Consider the following 21,578-nt stretch of genomic DNA (forward strand, 5'->3'; position numbering starts at 1 on the left):
ATCAGATTATTTAAATAATTTTAACAAAGTTATTTTTATGTTCTACTTCTTCGAACATTTTTGTTATAATTTATTTTTAAGTAGTGTTTTAAATTGGTTTATTTGAATACATATACGCTTAGATAGGGTTATACATCTTTTAATTTTCTTTCTCTATGGTAATGTTTCTTGTCAATGTGGTAATTTCGATCTTGTTTGGAAAATACGGGTTTTATTTATGAAATTTGTTTGCATTTACGATAAAATTAATACATTCCAACACTTTATAAGTAAATTCGTTTTGTGAGTTGTGTATTGGAGGCCGTTGTAGTCAAGTTGTGCTTTTGGAACAGGCTCAAGACGTTGTAGTGGGTATGTCCTAAATTGACTATTATCTACTTTTAAACGTTTTATTGTCATATTACCTTTCTTTACGCGTGCGGATCGTTTAATATTATTTGTGTGAACTTTGTCATTAAGTTGTAATTTTTGTTCGTTTAGGTAAGTTTAACTTTCTTTGATAGATAGTAAAAGTTACGTCTGTTACGCTTATATTTTTCGTTTTAGTGATATGGAGGCGATGGATATTCAAGCTGTAGAATCTAAATTGAGTGATGTGACAGTAACAGCGATACCCATGAGCGGCAAAAACAGTCACAAGGATATTACATTAGGTGGTAACAGTCATGCAACAATATCAACAGTACCTGCTTCATCACCTTCGTCAGTGGGAAAAGATAAGGATAACGGTATGTCTAAATATGCTCAACTTTTAGCTGTCATTGAAGAGATGGGTAAAGAAGTCAGACCTAGCTACTCAGGAAGCCGTAGCTCAGCTGAACGACTGAAACGTGGTATTGTTCACGCTCGCATACTTGTCAGAGAATGCCTCATAGAAACCGAACGGTCTGCACGACAGTAAATATAAACAATTAATAATCTCAGTCAATTTAAGATACCTCATATACTACAATGCTGGAGTTAAATGAGGTAGAGAAATTTAAAATTTTTACATGTTCACATAGATATTAACAAACTACACAAAACTGGAGCTGTTTTTGTCTAATATAATGTTGTTTTCCGATGGTTCTGTGTCTATACATATTGTTTCTGAAACATTTTAACGATATCTTTAACTTTGTATACCACATAAGAAAATATTAGAATAAAATCAAATTATAATTCAGGGTACTTAGACATTAAATTTATAAAAATTTTTGTGTGACAAACTTTCAGTTTTATATTGAAATTGATAAAAACTATTTTTGGTCATTCTTTGTTTTAGATCAAAGTTTTAAACAGGTCCCCAAAGAGACAACTATCCGCTTTATAAAGTATACTTAAATTGGTAAAATCTTGCATATTTTTATTAATGTTAAGGATATAAAGATTTATTATAAGTAAATTGGCAGTTGTGAATGTTAAATTTGTCATAAAAACATACAAAAAACTAAATCCCAAAGGTTTGATATGGTGGCATTAATATAAAAGTCAAAGATGTAAATTTAATAGTCATATTTTATACTACTATATTAATGAATAACTTTGTGTTGTTTTAATATTTATCAATGATTGTTATGTGAAGTATTGAAAGTCTGGGCAACTTATAAAATAAATTTTAATTAAACACATTTTTTTTCCTAACTGTGCCAAGGAATAACAATGAAAATTGATGTGCTAGTTATTATAAACACATTCGTTTTTCTGAGGAAAGGATCATGTTAATTTCTTTATGGTCTGCATTTACCTATTATATAACAAGGATAATTATTATAATTTATAAGTTGTGTGACTGTTCTGATCAAACACAGGCTGTGATCGCAACATTTATTGTGAACATCTACCTCAAATGCTAAGAACGGAAATAAATATTTTTAATGTGTAACATAGACAGTTGTATTTTTAAGAGTGACAACTACAATAGACTTAGCCTTTATAATCTGTGCACAATTTAATCAATGATAAATCCTGTATTCTTATTTTTTTTGCACTCTACTCAGGGTTCAATATTGTATATTTAATTTTAATGAGATATTAATTTGATATTTAAATTAATTTAATTAAAATAGGATTTTTTTATTATTATTATTATTATTTAAAAATGTGCAATTGGTTTTATTGAATGAAAAGCTAATAATCTGGAATACTTTTAACCAAATAAGCTATTCAAGTTTTTAAAAATATAACATCATTCTTAAAGTATAAATTAATGAACCCTGTTATTTAAATATTAGACAATCATGTCTTAAAGCCTTGTGCGTGACCTCAATTTAGGATATTATAGTTTTAAGGGAAAATGTGCTCATTCATTTTTGGTAAATATTATGTTATAGTTTTTAGGTTGTATATAATTTAGTCTTAAAACCACTAATCCACCTTACTCAAGTCAATGTTCCGTGTAATAAAATAAATGAAATATGAAGAGGTTATTGTTAAATGGTAACATTGCTAGGATTTATGAATTTTTTTTTACATGCAAATCCACAATTAAAAATTTTATTTTGCTACAACTAATTAGTATTTTAAAATTAAAAATGTAAAAACTCTGCTTTCTTTTCATATGTAAACATTTATTACATAATCTATTTCAACAGGAGAAGTAGTATTGTATTAGTGGTTTGATAATTCAGTCCTGGGCTGATAAATTGAATGCTTAAGATAATCTTCTTTGTTGTAATTTTTCACAAATTATGTTTTTGGGAATTGTATTTTGTATTAAGTAGCATAATATATTTGTATTAGCATATATTTTTACACTGCTCTTAAGTATAAGACAAATTTAATGCTAGAAGCAACAACATATATTCTATTAACAGTAATCACCAATTTAGTATTAGTATTTACCATACAAGATTTGACATGCTGAAATATCTATTGATATCTCTTTTTAGAAGCTTACTACATCATATATTTGGACGCAAACAAGTATTTTATCACAAAATTTTACCGAATAATTGTATTTAAAAAAGAATGTAGCAGTGTTACCATATTATAAAATCTCTTGTTAAAAAGTTTGGTCCAACTGCCGTTGAAGTATACTTGATAGCGAGTAGTTAGATTTAAGAAGAAATTACGAAATAGTTTTTAATATAAAAGTAAGTTACCATTAACTGTTAGTGTACTTACATAATGTTATACTTAAAAGTCCATTTCAACTGATATTTTTTATATTGAATTTTCCTCTACACAAAATATTATTTTATATGACAATTACTCATGAAGTATGTCTAGTGTCTGTTTTCGCTTTATTTTGCGAATGTGACATAAAATACTATAGAAAATAGTCTCAAACTGTTATAACAAATATTCCCTTTTAGTGATCAATGTAATTTGTAAGTGATGAACCATAAAACAGTACAAATTTTTAGTAATTTAGTATCGTGTTAAAAATGTGAAACGAAATATATATGTTGAATTAATCGCTAGTACGCGATTGTATACCGTATTTATTCCCATATGGACAATTTTATTATTAATAAATGGATTTAAAGTATTAGTGCGTTTTTATTTACATAGACCCATAATTCACCATATAAGCTGTTATCTTTTTGATCCATTTATATTTTTGATATTCTATGTCTTTAGTAAGTATATCACATTGAAACAGCAGGGCGTAGAGGAGGTTATAACTCATCGGTTATAACTGATGAGTTTGTATTGATTTAGCGATGCATTGCCGACGTTTTACCTACTACTACCTACGCTTTGCGTCGTCGCAGGTTCGATCCTGACCCTTTGGTCCCCATTTCTAGCACAAGGTTTAAGCTTAATTGGAGGGGTATATAGGAATATAAGTAAATCCGTAAAAAGGGTATACCAACTTTTCTTTAACAAAAAAAAAACAAACTACAACTTCATGCGATTTTCTTGTACGTTTTTTCCGTAAGGAGAGAGTGTAATTTTCCTTTACGTTGAGCTCTAGTAACTTTTTTATGCGGAAGTCTTTGATTAGTCTTTCCTGTCATATATACATATATATTTTAAATATTATTTCATAATTCTATTTTCATGAATCGAATATGCTAAATGTATAAGTTGTTTAAATTATTAATATTAACGATAATTCCATCAGTACGATCTTACCCCATTGCCGATCGTTGTCCAACGCCTCCTAATTTGTTGTGTATGCTTACCTATATACTTCAGTATTATGTTTTGGTTTTCCTTATCGAATATTCACATATGTATGTTTACATGTCTACCTTTTATGAAATCCGTAAAAGGTAGGCATGTGAACACGGTATATTTTTATAATTATTTTGAGCTGCATTTAAAAAATAAGGCTTCTTTCGACATCTTGTGTATTCCAATCGGTGGTCACTATTTGTTCGATTACTTTTCCAACGTCTGAAGAAGATTAACTTTTTTTTCATCTTCATCATCATCATCATTACATTACATTTTTGAAGTTTAGTATTCAAAAAATAATTTCTCCGACTGGTATTCCTGATTCCTTACTTTTTGGTTAGGGTTACATATTCAGTTTCATAAGTAATCTATTTTTTAATGTAATAACCATTAACATATAACAGATTAGATAATTTTACTTTTTAGATACAATGGCGGTTACATGGAATACTAAGTGGAAGTGGATTACGGGGTACAGCGCCGACTCAGTTGAATGGTGCCCTGTGGAACGCTTCAAACATGTGCTGGTATGCGGAACTTATCAATTGGAGAAGAAAGATGAAGGTGATTAGATTGAAATTCAAATTAAATTAGGTAATATCGATGCTATTTCAGTAGAGAAGATGCTATTTCAGGTGCAAGTTCTGCTAATCAGCCTAAGCAGAAGCGACTGGGACGAATATATCTATTCTCTATTAATGATGAGACAACTCATTTATCTCCCATACAAGAAGTAGATACAGCTGGTATTCTTGATCAGAAATGGTGTTATCATACGATAAAGGACTATCCGGTTCTAGCAGTTGTGACATCAGAAGGGGTAACTCAACTTTACCGATTGGTAGAAGAAAACGGTACACTAAACTTGCTCTTGTGGATAGAAAACATAGTCGGTGGAGAGGCGTTGGCGCTGTCTGTTGATTGGTCGTCAAATAAATCCTTTATGCAGGAACCTAATTTGGTTATTAGTGACTCGTCGGGTACCATTACGGTTTTGCAGATAGTGGGCGATTGTTTACAGAAGATCGGACAATGGAAATCACATTCATTTGAAGCCTGGATAGCAGCATACAACTATTGGAATACAGATTTGTTTTATTCAGGTACTTTTTTTGCAGAATTGGAAATGATAGAGTATTTAAGATTTAATTTTAATGTTGTTAAATAAAACTTTTCAGGTGGTGATGATTGTTTGCTAAAAAGCTATGATATAAGAATACCAGAAGCAGTCGTAATTAACCGCAGCCATGAGGCAGGAGTTACTAGTATTAGAAATAATGTAGAAGTAGAACATCAACTTGTAACTGGAAGGTTAGTATTATTTTTTTTAGTTAGTCCAAAAATAAATTTGAAGTTGTATTTCCGTTTTTTTTTTAAATTTTTAGTTACGATGAAAAGGTTCGCCTCTGGGATCTTAGACAACTAAAACGCTGCCTCAGCGAAACGGATGTGAATGGTGGTGTTTGGCGTTTAAAGTGGCATCCATTCGACAAAAGTATAATTTTAGCGGCTTGCATGTATGGAGGTTTTCGCATTCTTCAAGTTGAGGAAAATGTTTGCGTGATGGCCGATTATTTGGAACACGAGAGCATATCGTATGGAGCTGACTGGAAATTTGATAATACCGTGTCTTTAATCGCAACATGCTCTTTTTATGATTGCAATTTACATATAAGTGAATTAAAGGTAAAAAATCATCCTTTAGTATAAATATTTAGTCTGTGGATTGTCTAAATTCTAAAACATTGAAAATGTTTTTATTTAATCAAGAATAAAAATACTGTAGGATGCAAAAGCAAAATTTTATTGAAATGAAAGTTATTATCTTCATTTTAAACATGTTGTATTTCAATTTGCTTATAATGTCATGATAAATATATTTTATAACAATTACATACTTAATAAAGTCATTATTTATCTGCCATATGTGATAGTCTTACACAATTTACAATATGAAGGCTTTGGGATGTTATCTGTTACGCTTTATTAAATGTCAGAATAATTTTTTAAAAACTCTAAACTGGCCTGTTTCTTCTACTATAAATTTGTACCTTAATATTATCTAAATACAGTCTATTTTCTATTCATTGGAATTAAGTTTAATAATTTTATGTTTTTGTCATGCTTTAATTTTACATTTCTTTAAATATAGAATTAAGATAAATGGTGGTGTTTTACTGACTGATTTTATTGAAATAGTTAATTTTAAATCAAGGTGGTCAGATTAATTTACAAATAATTGATCGTTATGAATGCTGTAATTAAATTAGATAAAATAGAGCTTGAATAGAAAATAGAGGGAAAAAGGCATTTTACATTTTTGAATAACAATGTTTAGGCTACTCGACATAACAAGACATTCTACAAGGGCATTTATATTTTTAAAACCAAAGACAATTTTTTTCTTCAATCACATGACATAAGACTAGTTGAATTTAAAATGGCAACTAAACAGTTGAAGATACATAAAGTATACTCAATGCATTGAAATAATTTTTTATTCTTAATATCACTGTACTCATACATATAAAACGAATGGAAGTTTACATCAAATGTATTAAAAAATAAAAAAAAAATTGTTTCTAATTTTATTTTGATTTACTTAAAATATTAAAGTTGTTCAAAAGAGCATTTATATAATCCGTTTAATTTCCACTATCATTTTAGTTATATTCAAAACAATTTTTTTTGCTTTTTTGATTGTCATTAACCAAGTGTAAAATATTTAAAAAATTGCCATCATGTTCATTAGATTTTTCAATAAATATCTAATAAACAATTAAACATACATTATTTAGACTTACTGAATTTTATAATATTCTAAAGAACACAATGCAAATATGAATTTTATTATGGAATCTTCTTTATAACAAATGCTAGACATCAAATTTCAGCATTTAAATATAGGTAATTTCTATCATGCCTTAAAAACAAAACAAAATATACTTTATAATACATTTATTGTAGACTTAAATGTCATACTTAATAACTGTTTATAGATTACCAAAAATGAAATTGTTCAGCATTTTTGCGCGAGTTATATTATTATTATTGGGTAAAACTAACAATACTAAGAAAACATTGCCCAATTATTATTTATCGCCCGCGACATTTGGTTTAATTGCATGATAATGATGCAGACACCCATGCATTTATTTTGGAAAATATAATATGTCTGTACTGTATGAAATACTGTTTTTCTATTGATTATATCGCCTTAAGTTTAATTTACAATTAAACAAATGGTGTTCTGATGCAATAAAATGGATTTATATTTTACGTCTATATTTACATGATAGCAAATCCAGTTAAGATAATGTGTACAACTATTTATCATAATTACGATATATGTAAAATATTCTGTACATATATGTTGTTAAGATTCATTTATATCAAATGTTGGTATTAATAAATTAGTTCTAAAATGTTAACAAGAATTTATCTACATTTTCTCTATATTACATCTAATAAGACATCTAGTACAGGCAAAATATTTATTGGAGATAAACAGAGCTTGGAAGATTTGTTCTTTAATTTTTTTTTGTAAGCCATTATACCCCATGTAATAGAAAATTTAAAATCATTGTTACAAACATTAAAAATATTTTATTAAATAAAAAGTTAAATTACCGAACAAGTTATTGCATATAGTTGCCTCAAACTTTTTTTAATATGACTTAATATTATAATTGTAAAAAAACTTACATGTTTTAGAATCTAACAAATAAACAGTTCCTTTGATCAGTTTCGATATAGAATATGAATGGGGTATATTACCATTTGAGTATGGCGTTTTGGCATCAGAACACCTTAAAAGCATGACATCGTTAAACCGACATCACACTACATAATAACATTGTTTTAAGGTATAAATTATTGTAAATACATTAAATCTTACTCTCATGGTCAATTTCATAATAATAGCAGTGTTTGCAAGAAATACAACTTTTATGGTACCAATAAGTTTTAACAATGCTTGTGATTCTTGTGGGCATCAAGAGATTCCGTCATCAGATACATAATGAGTATATTTAGATAGAGTTCTCTGGCAAGTAACCACAACATAAGTACACTGATTTGAATGTAATTCATAGCTGTGCTTGAATTTACGCGACAATGAGTATTTTTCGCGCTTACAATGTAATTTAGTCAACCGATTGTGTTTTAAAAAATATTAGCAACAAATAAAATACCCACAACACAATTTAATAAGGAAGTCATCTAGGAAAACTTCATATTTTTTATTTATTAAGTCAACTTAATGCATTACAACCACTTAAACATGATCAGGTAACAATATTCTTCCACTCACCACTCGCGAAGCGGAAAATCACAAACGTCACAGGTCACCTTCACTAAACACAATCAGGTAACAAAATTTCATCTGTCTGTCTGCCTCGTTGGTCCAAGCGTCGTTTCGTTCACAGATCACTAGGGTAACACTTTCACTGGCTGCGTGACATTCGACGCGGACGTATGTAGTCGCTAGGCATGTCTTGGGCAATGCGCGCGGAAGTCATCGTGCAGGGTCCAGGCGGTGGCACAGGGCACATGTGTGGTGGCTCGGCACGCGCGGGTGGCGCACGACAAGGCCGCGCCGGCTCGGCCGCAGCTCCCGCAGCGGGCGGACCGCGCTCCGCACACCGCCGCGGCCAGGCCCCACAGGCGAGACCCCGCAGCTAAGAGCCCTGGTGCCCATACACCACACGATTCATGGAACCAAACTTCTGCGCCACCTGATGATGACGCGAACCGTCGTTTTGATGCCTCGTCCAACGATCTGATGAATATTATTACGACATTATTAATATTATTAAAGTATTCATTAAAGTAAATATAATACAATTATTCTTAATATAAGTATTAAGTATATATATATATATTTATTAATTAATATATTACCTAAATTCTTCACAATTAATATCAATAGCGTAGGGTCCGAATAGATCTCCCAGGCCAGACGAATGCGGGCCTCTTTCACAAAAGGCGCATAACCACGACGCATCAGGAGTTGAAGCGTCATACCGCAGGCCCAGCGTGCTGGCGTGTAAGCCTCTCGCACGAAGTCCATTGCGCCACTCGTCGCCGGCGGTCCGTCGCTCCTCTTCCGTTGCACTGGCAGATGCGTTGACCACTGAGACTGATACGGGAGAATCACGAGGTCCGACAATCTGTAAATAATGTTTTTTAATAAGGCAAATTCGAAAGTTAACATTTTTCTTCATTAAATGTATGTGGTAGAGAATTACCTGTATGTATGGTCCTCTCGACCGACTGGAGCTCGCATTACTTCCCGAATCATATGCATCTTTGACAGGGGCTTCTTTCTTTTTCTTCTCAACGCCTTTTTTCCTAGCTGTCTTTCGTCTTGGAGCCTCATCGCCTGTTGACGCGCGACTCGCTCGCTTCGACGCCTTTCTCTCTCCTTTCGTCGGAGCCGATTTTCTCCTCTTTCGGGCTTTGGCCGTTTGTTTCTTCTCATTCAAGCCTTTCTCTGCCGGTTCCGTTCCTGTAGGTGCTTCCTCTTCTATTCCAGCAAACATTTTTTCTAGTTGATTTTCGACTTCGACGAAGCTTGCTGCGGTTGGTTCGGCACTTCCCGCTTCGCTAGCCTCCGGCTCGGCGGGCTTCGCTTCAGACGGCGATCCCACAGGTACATTAGTTAATTCCGAGTTCGAAGTTCTTGCACTTCGCCTTCTGGGCGCTGCAGCCGTCGCTGGAGGTGGTTCTGGTTCGTCTTTTTTAGGGAGAGGCGATTTTTGAGGTGGAGGTTTTATTTCAGGTTCTGGTGACTTCGGGGTTGGAGGTTTTTCGGGTATAGGTGACTTTGCTTCGGGTTCAGGACTCGCTAAGACGCTCTTTAATTTGTCTACTGTAACTGGCACTTCTGTTTCGGGTGGTGGGGTCGGTTCTATAGCTGTGTCTCTACGTTCTGCGTCTGTACTGGCGATCATCGCAGCGATGTCATCTATAGTTTCCGCTGAACCGGAGCGGGTTTTTCTTCTCGCATGAGGTTCGGGTGGTTGTGGTGAAGGTGGTTTTTCTGGTCCGTTTTGAGTTGAATGTACTATGTCGCCATTTTCAAGAGGTGGTTGTGTAGTTAAAGGTGAAACTCGAGGCGGAGATGAGTGTCTAGGTATATCAAGAGGCGGGGGCGGCGGTACGGGCACACGTAACGTGCGCTCAGGTTTCCTTTTTCGTTTCGATCCCGGTGGTGCTCCACAAGAGTCTGCCGAGTCCTAAAAATATATACATATTTGATATAACCTATATGCATTTTGTCAAGTAGATAAGAACGGAGGAGTTTGATCAATTATGATATATTATTTGGTTATAAGCCCTACCTCATTGGAGGACGGCGGCGACGGCGTGGGTGCGGCACGAGAGTGCACAATGACCGAGTGTGGAGACGCGGGTGCAGGCGCTGCGGACAGTCTCTCCAGCAACGCATCCACCCTCGCGTGCGCGGGGCGCGCATGCGGCGCCGCACGAGCGATGAGACTGTTGATCGTGGGTGCATCCCGTACTGACAGGGCAGGAGCTCCCGTGGAGGGGTGAATGGGCGCGGGGGAACCATTGGCACCACGAGGTCCACCCACAGTGAGATCCACGCCACCACGCGCGTATGCTAAGAGTTCGTCTGCTCGCATTAGTTTCTCTGAAATAATTATTACAGTTTCTTAACATTAACTCACGACACCATGAGAACATATATAATATATGTATTATAAACGCTATCACCTGGATAGTTTTTTACTTGATATGATTCCTGAGTGACACTTCGTGATTAACTTGAAAAATAATACTTTCATAAACTTACCTCTTCCTGGCGCCAAATGAGGATAAAGATCGTTCGGAGGTAAAGCTGCCCCTGCTTTAACATCGCCCGGTGAAGGAGTATGCCTAAAAAAAAAGCAACGGATTTGAACATAAATAAATACGTTTTGAATTTAACTATAAACAACGATTTGCTGATGAAAGTTGTAAAGGTAGGCTACCACATCGATTGGTCTCTTTCTAGACGTACAAAAGAAGACAAAACATTTTGTAAATATTTATTAGTACGGGAGAAAGTTTTTATACACGAAGAGATAATCTTTGATAGTGATACATATTACTTCTTTAAATACCTTATTATCTACAGGTTAAATATTTGATATTTGACATTAGATTAGTAGTAAAAGTTTTAGTGCAACCTACAATCTCACGGAAGACCATCTTAATAAAAAAAAAAAAAATAATGCAAAAACTTTATTTTCACTAACGAGCAATCTACCACCTCTTCGCACGGGTGCAATTTTAAGAATGTATTAAATAATTAATTAATTAAATATATACAAGTATAGCCGTATATGAGAAATTTGGAGTAAGTCGTTACTTTGTTGCAAAACGTATACGAAAATTGGCACACGGCTTAGAGTTCTCATCGTTAGATTAATTTACGAGACGTATGCGTTAATGTTATTTCCATTCACGAGGACACAGACACGAAACAGATTACATTTTGAATATGTTATATAAAAAAGTCATTGATGTGTGACCGAGTGAGACCTCAGAAAAATGTTCGTGATGTAGCTTTTATACTAGACCTGTAATTAATCGTGAATAGAAACAACATGTCATTGCACTCCTCAGCGAAATTGTTACAAAACTAAAACTTTAACATCAGTCATTGCTTTGATAGTCAACGTTAGACCTAATAACAGAACTTAAACGTTTATGAAAACAAAATTATGCAACAAAATATGACGGTTTGAGAGTATCCCGATGTTTTTTTTTAGTTCAAGGTGTCTCGCCGACTTTGATTTACGTTACTCGAAGAAGCAAACTCTATAGTTCCTTCAAATTAGTACTATTATTGTTTCAAATGCATAATGACTGTTGTTTTTTCTACGTTAACATTTTGTTACCGTCAAAATGCGAGCGTACTGGGCCGTTGTCTAAACTCATATGGGCTGGTTTACGATTGCTATCAAATATAGCTTGGTGTAAGAGTTTGACAAGATATTAACTACCAGGATATAAAAAATATTTGGTTGGACAAGATCACGAGTAACATGACACTTTTTTTTGTCCGACACATTCGAATCGGAAATTATTAATCGTGGATGTTTGTCCTTTGCAAAATAGTGATGAGAGTGATTGTAGTGAGTAGAAGATCAAATTTTCAAAAACACGTCATTTTTTAATTTTCACGAGAAATAGTATGTTAGGATCGAATACAAAAACAAGATCTGTTAAGATTCATACGTTCAAGCACTGAATCATCTTGGCGCGTCGTCTGATTGTATGTATATAGACGATCCAGTTATTACTTGATTATACGTAACATATATAAATTAATTGAACATTGTTAATGTAAGTGTTTTCATTTAATAAATAAATATTGGACAACATCACATATATTACTCTGATCCCAATGTAAGTAGCTGAAGCACTTGTGTTATGGAAAATCAGAAGTAACGACGGTACCACATACACCCAGACCCAAGACAACATAGAAAACTAATGAACTTTTTCTACATCGACTCGACCGGGAATCGAACCCGGGACCTCGGAGTGGCGTACCCGTGAAAACCGGTGCACACACTACTCGACCACGGAGGTTACTAACTACTGATTTTGTTGCCTTTACTATTGTTAGAATCAATGGCTCAAAAGGTTTGAGGGTCTTATTTAACCCAAGCTCAAACTTCAAGCGAGAGAGATGATGTGAATTTATTGAAAATATTTGTTGGATTGCTTATAATATTTCTATACATATATATTTTTTAGTAGGGAAGGCGTGTCGTGTGTATTAAAAAGTTATTGGATTTATGTGCTCAGGTCTGGAAATTTTCAGTGTTTACACTCAAGTGCTTCGGAAGGCAGAGTCTGTTTTTCCCGAACCAGAACTGTTTTCGATCGTTTCACTAGCAGAGCACTAGTGGTCGCACACACACACACTTGTGCACAATAATATGTACCATGCATAGAATGTTAATGAAAATACTTTTTCGCCATTCCGTAGCCGTTTTTGGCTGAATTATTTTATACGCGACTTAATCAGAATTTAATAACTATTTTATTATAACTAGCCAAATATTCAATTACATTTTAACTAAGTCTACGGTTAAAGCATGTACGGTTTTGATTAAGAACAGTAATTGTGGACACCTTATTGAAAGTTTGGTGAGTTTTAAAAGAACAAGTTTGTTTAAAATAATTGAAATATTGACAGTATTCGATATATTGGATTTGGAAAAAGTAAGGCCGTTGTCTCTATTCCAATCGATAAACATAGAATTGGAACAGGTTTTAATCAAAAGTCACAAAACAAAAGTTACTGCTATAACGTCTAAAACTAATTATTTAATGAACTAAAGTTCTTGCAACTCTGTATTATGACCCGAGTAAAACCTTATTGCATCGGAGACGTTCGACATTAAAAATTTTATGCTCATCGTGCTCAAATAAGTATCATATATATTTTGATGTAGAATTATTTATTTATTACTACTTTTCTCCTACGACATCGCCTGCATTTGAGTACTTGACACGATTACGTTTTCATGTAAAGTGAGGGAACAGAAATTGTACCTGTATTTGCGCATTCAATTGTTCTAAAATATATCCTGCACGGGTGGCTATATGCAAAAATTCTATAAAATAAATTTATCGCTAAAAAATCTCAAAAATATTTAGAAAGTAAATTTATAATATTCAAAACCGTTAGGTATAAACTCGTTGTCTTAAGTAGCTTGGCTAATAGTTCGATTTTGATATTCAACCAGTGACAAGAATTCAATAAATAATTAATCATTTCTATAATTCGTATGCCAAAAAAGTATATTCATAAATTAAAAAATATATAATAAGCATAATTTATTAAAATGTTTCTTGGATTTAAACTGATTTATTCTGTTTTAATAATAACAGTAAACTATCTATTACTAGACGAAAACCCTCGGCTTCGCTCGGGTAAAATTAATAAAACTAAACAAATACGGTTTATCATTTACTAATAATTAATTGTGGATAAGTTTTAATTGAGTTTACCGCACGCCTGCACGAGATTATTATTTTGAAAACACTTACTAAACGCACCCGTAAATGTCAAACATGGCCGCCCGTTGAACTTCATGTCATTGAATTTTATGGTTTTTGCGTATAATATAATTTGCGTTGTCGACTAAAAATCATTATCTTTTAATGATCTATAATCGTGGATAGGTTTCGATCGAGTCTATCGTAAACGTGCACGAAATTATTAATACCGATAACAATTTTTACAAAGCAGTACACAACATAACATTGTATGTTAGACGTAAATTACTCATTCCTTAAGAAATACGTGTAACATTACGGTATTTGAACCGCCCCGTTAGTTTACAGCAAACACATATTTAACAAAATTTCCGTAGCTCCGACAGATAAAAAAAAATGTATCGTAATATGAATTTATTTAATATTATTAACATATTTTACTGTAAAGCATCGTTTTAAGTCTTAATCGTTTAAGTAGTATTACTACTTAGTATAGTTGTGTTTTGTTTCCACGCTGTTTGTAAAATGGCTGTAGTTAGGTACCCAGACAGGCAGTGATTAGAACATATGAATCTTAACCGATGATTACGGGTTCAGAGCAGGCAAGCGCAATGTTACGTTGGATCAATTATTTCTCGCACTGACTAGCAGACGACACAACATAAGGATATTGGAACATGTTGTAAAGTAAACACCGGTACATATACTTTAATAAGTATTGTAATTTGACAATGATATCCCACCCACTAAGAATCCTAATATAATCCATACATATATAACTCGCGCCATCTTTACAAACTATATTTGACTAGCTGAGTCTACGGCTACACCCTATTCTTTGAAATCTATTAAACTTCGTAGAACACTAACTTTCATCTCTATTTTACCCCCATAAAAAAAAATTGATCCTCCGTATAAACTTCCACCCCTTTTTTCACATCGTTAAGGGTGGTTTTCCGAAATAAAGACAAACCTATGTCCTTTCCCGTGAGTCAAACTAAGTAAACCAACGAAATCTAAACTTCATCTAAATCTGTTCAGCGGTTCAAGCGTGCAGATGTAACAGACAGTTACTTTCACATTTATAATATTAGTGTAGATATAGTTTTCAGAGTTTTTTAAAGTTCAAATGTCTCTAGTGCATTGTCATCTTTATTTCTCTACACAGTATAAAACAAGAGTGGCTTCCCGCCGTCTGTAGTCCGCGTAGATCTTTCAAACTACGTTTAATTACGCATCGGTTTTCATCAACTAACAGAGGAAGGTTTATATGTGTTATACACATATATTATAGTAAAAAGATTTTCTTTATGTTTGTTCTTCAATCTAAAAATTGTATAGAACTTTGCTGTACCGTGCGAAGCCGGCTAAATCTTCTGTACGTGTGTATATAACTGAACTCCCCTTAAACAGTTGTATTGAAACTAAATCGATATATATATTTTTTTATATGTATATATAAATTTGAATGGGTCTTTGGAGATTGGAGGCGGTAGGTTGAGCTGCAATTATAAAGTGAATAAATGTCTTATTTCAAAAGGGCGATGTCGGGAAGGCGGCTGGTGTGTGTGTGTGTGTACATACCTGAGCATGTGTTTGTCGGGCGGCGTGGGCGTGTGTCGGTAGAGCTCGGGCGGCGTCGCCGTGTGACGGAACACCGAGTTCGCGCCGCTCTTCATCGCCTGCAACAAGAGACCCTACCGTAGTCCAATAGACAGTGGCGTTAACTAGTTATTACTTGGGGTATAACTTTCAAATTTACAGTTAAAACACAACAAACGAAAACACGACCACGGATTATATCTAGTTTAAAGATTTCGAGATAATGGCAACTGTTCGCCATGTGGATATTTTATATTATTTTCACAGTTTGTAATGTGTTAAAGATTATTTATTTTTATCTAATGTATTTACAAAGGCATGCACTACACAATATGATTGCAAGCCGTAAAACTATAATGTCTATGTCTGTAGACATTACAGTTTCAAGAAGCACAAACCATTCCTTGTGAACTCCATGAAATGCCTGCAATGATGCTATATTCCTTGTTATAGTAATATGGCTCTTTTATTCTTCAAATCGAAACGGAATAGAAGACCTAGTAGGCTAGACGTAATAACTTATAGCCTATTCCAACAGGAGTAGAGATAAACAAAACTTAAACAAAATTTAACATATTCCAAGCGATTTAAGCTCTGCTACATGCTGGTACAATTCATGGTATCAGTTCCTCTTTAATACTTATATCCACTATCATTTGAGTTCCAAAGTTCCGATAATGATTTCGCTGACATTCAAAACGCAATCTTTTTACGAATCTATCATTAATATCCTAGAATATTTTAGATTGCGGCAATTCATGTCGTTTAAGGATTGAATTGTTTATATATTTTCATTATTCCTGTTATTTGAATGGGCTGTATGTAGGATTATCTTTGCAAATAATAGAAATCTAAGAACTTATCCTTATACGAGGTATTAAAAAAATAAAAGCACACACTTTGATCAAGGCCGGATTGACCAATAGGCACTATAGGCAACTGCCCAGAGGCCCCGCATCCGCTTGGCGCCTCTGAGTAATGAATTTTCGAAATTAACTGTTAATTAGATTGTTGATATTAAATATTCATTTAAATAAGAATACTCCGTAATATAATGAAAAAGAGCCTAATTATGAATGTCGAAGGAAAATATATATTTAAGGAAGTTAGACAAGTACATTCCCCTTGAGGCCCTGATATGGTCAATCCAGCTCTGTATATGATAGTTTATATGTATACATTCAGATGGTATCCATGCGATGCACTAAACAAACAACAAAAAAAGAAAAATAATACATACTAGAAAGAGGGATGCAAATATTGGTACTGGATAGCTGCATAGAGCAGGTACTCGGAAACAAGCTGTTAACTAAATTCTATAGATTTAAGTTACTTTAAAACCGGTGTTTATCAATTTTTTTTAAGTCTTAACACATACTACGAGGTTTCATTCAACCCTGCCAGTATACACAAAGCCTTCTCTATAAATCTACTTACACGACATTCGTCTAAGGAGCATCTTTGGTAAAACGTTTAGCTTGATACTACGCAAAATATTAAAAATTGAATCTCACATATAATTTCTCTCAAGAATATTTTGAGTACAAACAAAAATGAATATAAGTCCATTATCATTATTGGTTTAGTCCGTGTCTTTAGATAATTCATTTAGTTATGAAATGAGCTATCTATTTGCATTCTACCTTTATATATAATTAGTCAGGCAAAACTTTGCTGAGTATTTACAGCTTTACCACAATGCTTTCTTTTCTAGTGCAGATAGGAGTTAGTAGTAGTTTCAATTAGGTCATACTCCTTTAGAGACAAAAAGTACAACACGTTTGATCCATGTAAATTTGCATGATAATTTTTACAATATACCTCAAATGCAAAATGATCGAGGTATTCATAAATTTAAATAAAAAGAATTACAACGGCAATAGGGTTCCACGAAACATTTTAAGAAAAACATGTTAAATATTCGTGATGTGTTTACAGTTTACAGAATCGTATTCGATAGTTTTGTTTGGCGATATACTTTTTTTGGATAGAGCCAAGAGTATGATATAAGACAGTTGTTCAAATAGAATTATAGTAACTGAATATTGCGGAATCATATCGAAAAACAACATAGTTATTTTTGTTTGCCGGTTTCAAATTTCAATTCGTATTAAGCATCTTTAGGAAGCCTGCGTGTCTCAGTAGAAGCTATCTAATATATATGTTATATGGACAGAATAGCATTTTGGAATAGTTAATCTAGGAGATGGGTTTGCCTAGCATATTCGAATATGCAAGGCAAAGACTAGGGCTTTTACTTTTATTTACTGGAGACGCGAAGTCTTTCATAATGAAATAAAATATTATTTATCCGTTCCGTACCAAGGGGACTAAATCTACTAACAAAATGTAATTTTATCGCAATCGAATCGAAAGGAAATCGTAGCCTTTTAGCCGTTTTCCTATTCTAATTACACAATCAATTGCAGTTCAATCGAATTGGGATCGGAAGAAAATAGGGCTATAAACTATTAAAATTGGTCCCAAGTAACCATTCAGTTTAGAATTATTTGTGTGAAGAATCGAATTTGGATTTGAATAGAATCGGGACCGTATCAGAATCGTTAAAACGCAGTAGAATTCCCCAGGGTAGCGACTATTTGGGACGCCACATTGCAATGAATATAATTATTCACTTGTGTTGTATACATTACCAAAAATTAACCACACATTGACTAAAACGAATGTACGTTTAAAATATATTTACATTAGACATAAAAAAAAAAGATAATGCATTAACAAGTTACCAAAGATCCTTCTATATAAGTTTTTTTTTATATATTAGCTACGTCACGATGAAATTATTTTTGCCGGTAACAGGTACATTTAAGTGAAATCGTTTTGAGTTTGATTAAGCATATCATAATGCATTGTACGAAACAATTAACAAAACATGATAATTAAGAAGAGATCACCTTCCGTTTAGGAAAAAAAATATGTTTTCATTTTGGTTTTACGTAATGTTAGAAGGGAAATTCAATAAAACTATTACAGTTCTAGCTTCTAGTGATCACGATCATCAAACCATGCATTATCGCATCGTATGCCGTTCTAGCTCTGGTCTTGCAACTCCATGCTCTAAGCGAAATCAGATGTGAATGATGGAGAGTCTCACTTGCAGCGGGTCCGGGGGCGAGGGCGCCGGCACGTGGTAGAGGTGGGGCGGCGGCGTCGGCGTGTGCCACGTCACGCCGCGCTCCGACGCCATGTGGGCTTGCGGCGCGCGCGCAAGGAGGTTCGCCACCTGTAACTAAATTCATCACTTATTAATTACGTCTGAAAAATATTCTGCACCCGGGATTATGGAGTACTTTTACATAGAACGACTTTTTACTCATTTATTTAATTCTGGCTTTGTAATTTTACTGTACGCAGATTGCAGACCAATCTTATTTGATTCTATCTTCTGTTAGTGTTATTGTGTTCTTGAGTTTACAGTGCTAATGTCTGGCTTTGTGATCACTTACCATGAGGTGGCCAGTCAAATGTAAAAAAAAAAAAAAATGAATATCTACATAAACTTACAGTTGTTACGAAAAGTACAACAACCTCTTTGGGTTCAATTCCCAGTAATAAACTATTGTGTTTTGGTAAACTAATTGTATACTGACTCATATATCTACTAACTTGCACAGAAGAATGGCACAAGTCCCAGAATATAGTAGCCTTTTGCCCAACAATGACCCTTATGACCTTTGCTTAAGTTTTTTGCCAAGTTACTTTACCACTGAGCTGAGAAACTCAACCTGTGCTAATATTTATTTAAACTATAGCTTAACTTTATAACTAAATAACAAAACTACACATGACATATATATTTAAATAAATCTTGTAAAATTACAATTCTTAGTGTTTATAAGAGCACACTCTAATTAAGTACATTTTGATTCCCAAGTTATCATTTACTTTTAAGAAATATTTATCAAGTGTTTTATTTATTTGCATTTTCCTCCATGGTATATGATAATATCATAGATATTAAAATAAAATAATTAATTATCTGTATAAATGTAATTTTATATAAGCTATTGAACTTTGACCTTAGACCTTAGTTATTGAAGGAAATTTCTAAGCATGTTATAAATCTATAGACTGACAGGCCAAAGAGCAATAACTTTTTACTTTAAAATTATATGATATACATATGTATATCATAAAATATAATTTGAACATAAAACAAACTTGGTACAGAGAATTTTTAATAATAATTCTAACTATAACTCATAGATTCTATTGAAGAATGTGCTAATTTTTATTACCTTTGATGATATGAGGTAATTAAGAAGATATTTATATAATTTGTAAGTTCAAAGTTTATTTAATTATTGATAACAAAGATGCACATGACAAATGAAATAGCATTTTAAATAGACCATCAGGTGCTTGGAACGATACAATAGTTATTATATATTTATAAATTTATATAATTTTTGCTTTTGAAAAATATTTACACTATAATGTAATATTTCAATTTAACTTTGATACTTTTATTTAAAGTTTAATCTAACTTTTTAGTATTATAATTTTTTTTTATATTTAATTAAATAATGCAAGTTTTTTTTTTAAACACAATTGTTTTTACACATATTCATTAGAATGTCACTTTTGTTCTAAAAAAAAGCCCTAAAATGGGATCCAATTATTACACATACCTGTAATTATTCAAACACACTGTATCACTTTAAACAATTAATTTAATCATCATATTAAGTATTACTTTGATCTTTGGTAGGTGTATGAAAATTATGTCTTAAAAGTATTTTTTTTTAAATACACAAATGTATTATTTAATTATTTAGTGTATTAATTAGCAGAAAACTTTTGTTTGAATATAAATAATGTGGCAACATTGGCTCAAAGAACTGTGTCAGCCAGTGTTTTAACTAAAGAGGTCAAACATGCAAACAGCTGATTCTTGTATTGCAACATACATATTTATATAGGTATTCAATGAATCTTCAGTCAAGTGTACAATGTGAAAACTTGTTTCGTTATTATTTTTTTCAATAAAAACAATGGGCGCTCTTTTAAGTTCGAGATTAACTTCAAATCGTTAACGTTCACGTTAATATGAAAAATAGCCTTGTTTATTTATGAGCATTAAAATTATAGTCCGATGCGATTTTACACCATCACACAAATAATTAATTAAGAAAATTTAAAATAAGAATAATAAGCACCACCTGCAAGGGGCTCCAACCCGATCCGATTTGCGACTGTCTACCATTGGGATTGTGCTGCGACCCGCCAGACATCGTGTGCGGAGTCCTCGCGGCACTGTTTACAAAATGTATTTAATTCCTATTTCGTAACAAACACTCCTTTAGTCCACCATAATGTTGCCGGCAACTTTGAAGCCTTCGCCCGCGTAACTGCGCTCCCTTACGACGTGTACAGAAAGTTCTAAAACGTTTTCATTAGCTTATGTTATAAATTTAAGCATCCATTGCATTTAGTGGACATCGTGAAATAAACACCGCACATATATTCACTTATTGATAGGTTTATTCAAAAGTAAACCACATTTATTTCAAGTACGGTATGGTGTTCACAAATCTGAAGCTCACTTCGCGTGACATTTTGAACGCATTTAAGGTTTGAAAATATGCACTGCACCGATACTTTAAAGTTGAATTAATGTTCGTTGATTGATGAACACTTTATCCTTTTACGGAATTTTATAAATATCACTGATAGCTATTAGAATAAAGCAAATTATATCAAACTATGCACAAGGATCACATCCAACAATGGTGGCCGATTGGGATTTTGAAAGCTTGTACAACGCCATCTTGCGAATCAACATACGAATTATATCCGTCGATAAAGCAGTCAAACGGAAA

At 33.1% G+C, this 21,578-nt stretch overlaps 3 protein-coding genes across 8 annotated transcripts; 2 read left to right on the top strand and 1 right to left on the bottom strand.

Annotated features, from left to right (window-relative positions):
• The first annotated feature begins 139 nt into the window (after positions 1 to 139).
• Positions 140 to 5,903, top strand: LOC113396995 (diphthine methyltransferase). Of its 2 annotated transcripts, none has more exons than XM_064215740.1 (5): positions 140 to 351; positions 4,534 to 4,671; positions 4,731 to 5,210; positions 5,286 to 5,418; positions 5,493 to 5,903. In XM_064215740.1, the coding sequence occupies exons 2-5, from the start codon at positions 4,539 to 4,541 to the stop codon at positions 5,815 to 5,817; spliced, it is 1,071 nt and encodes a 356-aa protein (XP_064071810.1). In that variant the 5' UTR covers positions 140 to 351; positions 4,534 to 4,538; the 3' UTR covers positions 5,818 to 5,903. The 2 variants fall into 2 exon arrangements, with proteins under 2 accessions (XP_064071810.1, XP_026490908.2); XM_026635123.2 differs by having other exon boundaries at positions 142 to 351; positions 4,743 to 5,210.
• On the top strand, positions 551 to 901 carry LOC113396997 (cyclin-dependent kinase 2-associated protein 1-like). Its single transcript, XM_064215856.1, has one exon. The coding sequence runs from the start codon at positions 551 to 553 to the stop codon at positions 899 to 901; it is 351 nt and encodes a 116-aa protein (XP_064071926.1).
• Positions 5,891 to 21,530, bottom strand: LOC113396994 (proteoglycan 4-like). 5 transcript variants are annotated; one of them, XM_026635120.2, is made up of 8 exons: positions 20,919 to 21,530; positions 18,851 to 18,979; positions 15,718 to 15,830; positions 10,928 to 11,010; positions 10,452 to 10,765; positions 9,357 to 10,346; positions 9,010 to 9,278; positions 5,891 to 8,887 (listed from the first exon to the last, which is right to left on the bottom strand). In XM_026635120.2, the coding sequence occupies exons 1-8, from the start codon at positions 20,988 to 20,990 to the stop codon at positions 8,593 to 8,595; spliced, it is 2,265 nt and encodes a 754-aa protein (XP_026490905.2). In that variant the 5' UTR covers positions 20,991 to 21,530; the 3' UTR covers positions 5,891 to 8,592. The 5 variants fall into 5 exon arrangements, with proteins under 5 accessions (XP_026490905.2, XP_026490907.2, XP_026490902.2 ...); XM_026635122.2 differs by having other exon boundaries at positions 15,718 to 15,815; positions 18,851 to 18,985; XM_026635117.2 differs by having other exon boundaries at positions 18,851 to 18,985.
• Positions 21,531 to 21,578: the final 48 nt, after the last annotated feature.

This window comes from Vanessa tameamea, chromosome 9 (assembly GCF_037043105.1).
Source record: "Vanessa tameamea isolate UH-Manoa-2023 chromosome 9, ilVanTame1 primary haplotype, whole genome shotgun sequence".
Taxonomy (NCBI): domain Eukaryota; kingdom Metazoa; phylum Arthropoda; class Insecta; order Lepidoptera; family Nymphalidae; genus Vanessa; species Vanessa tameamea.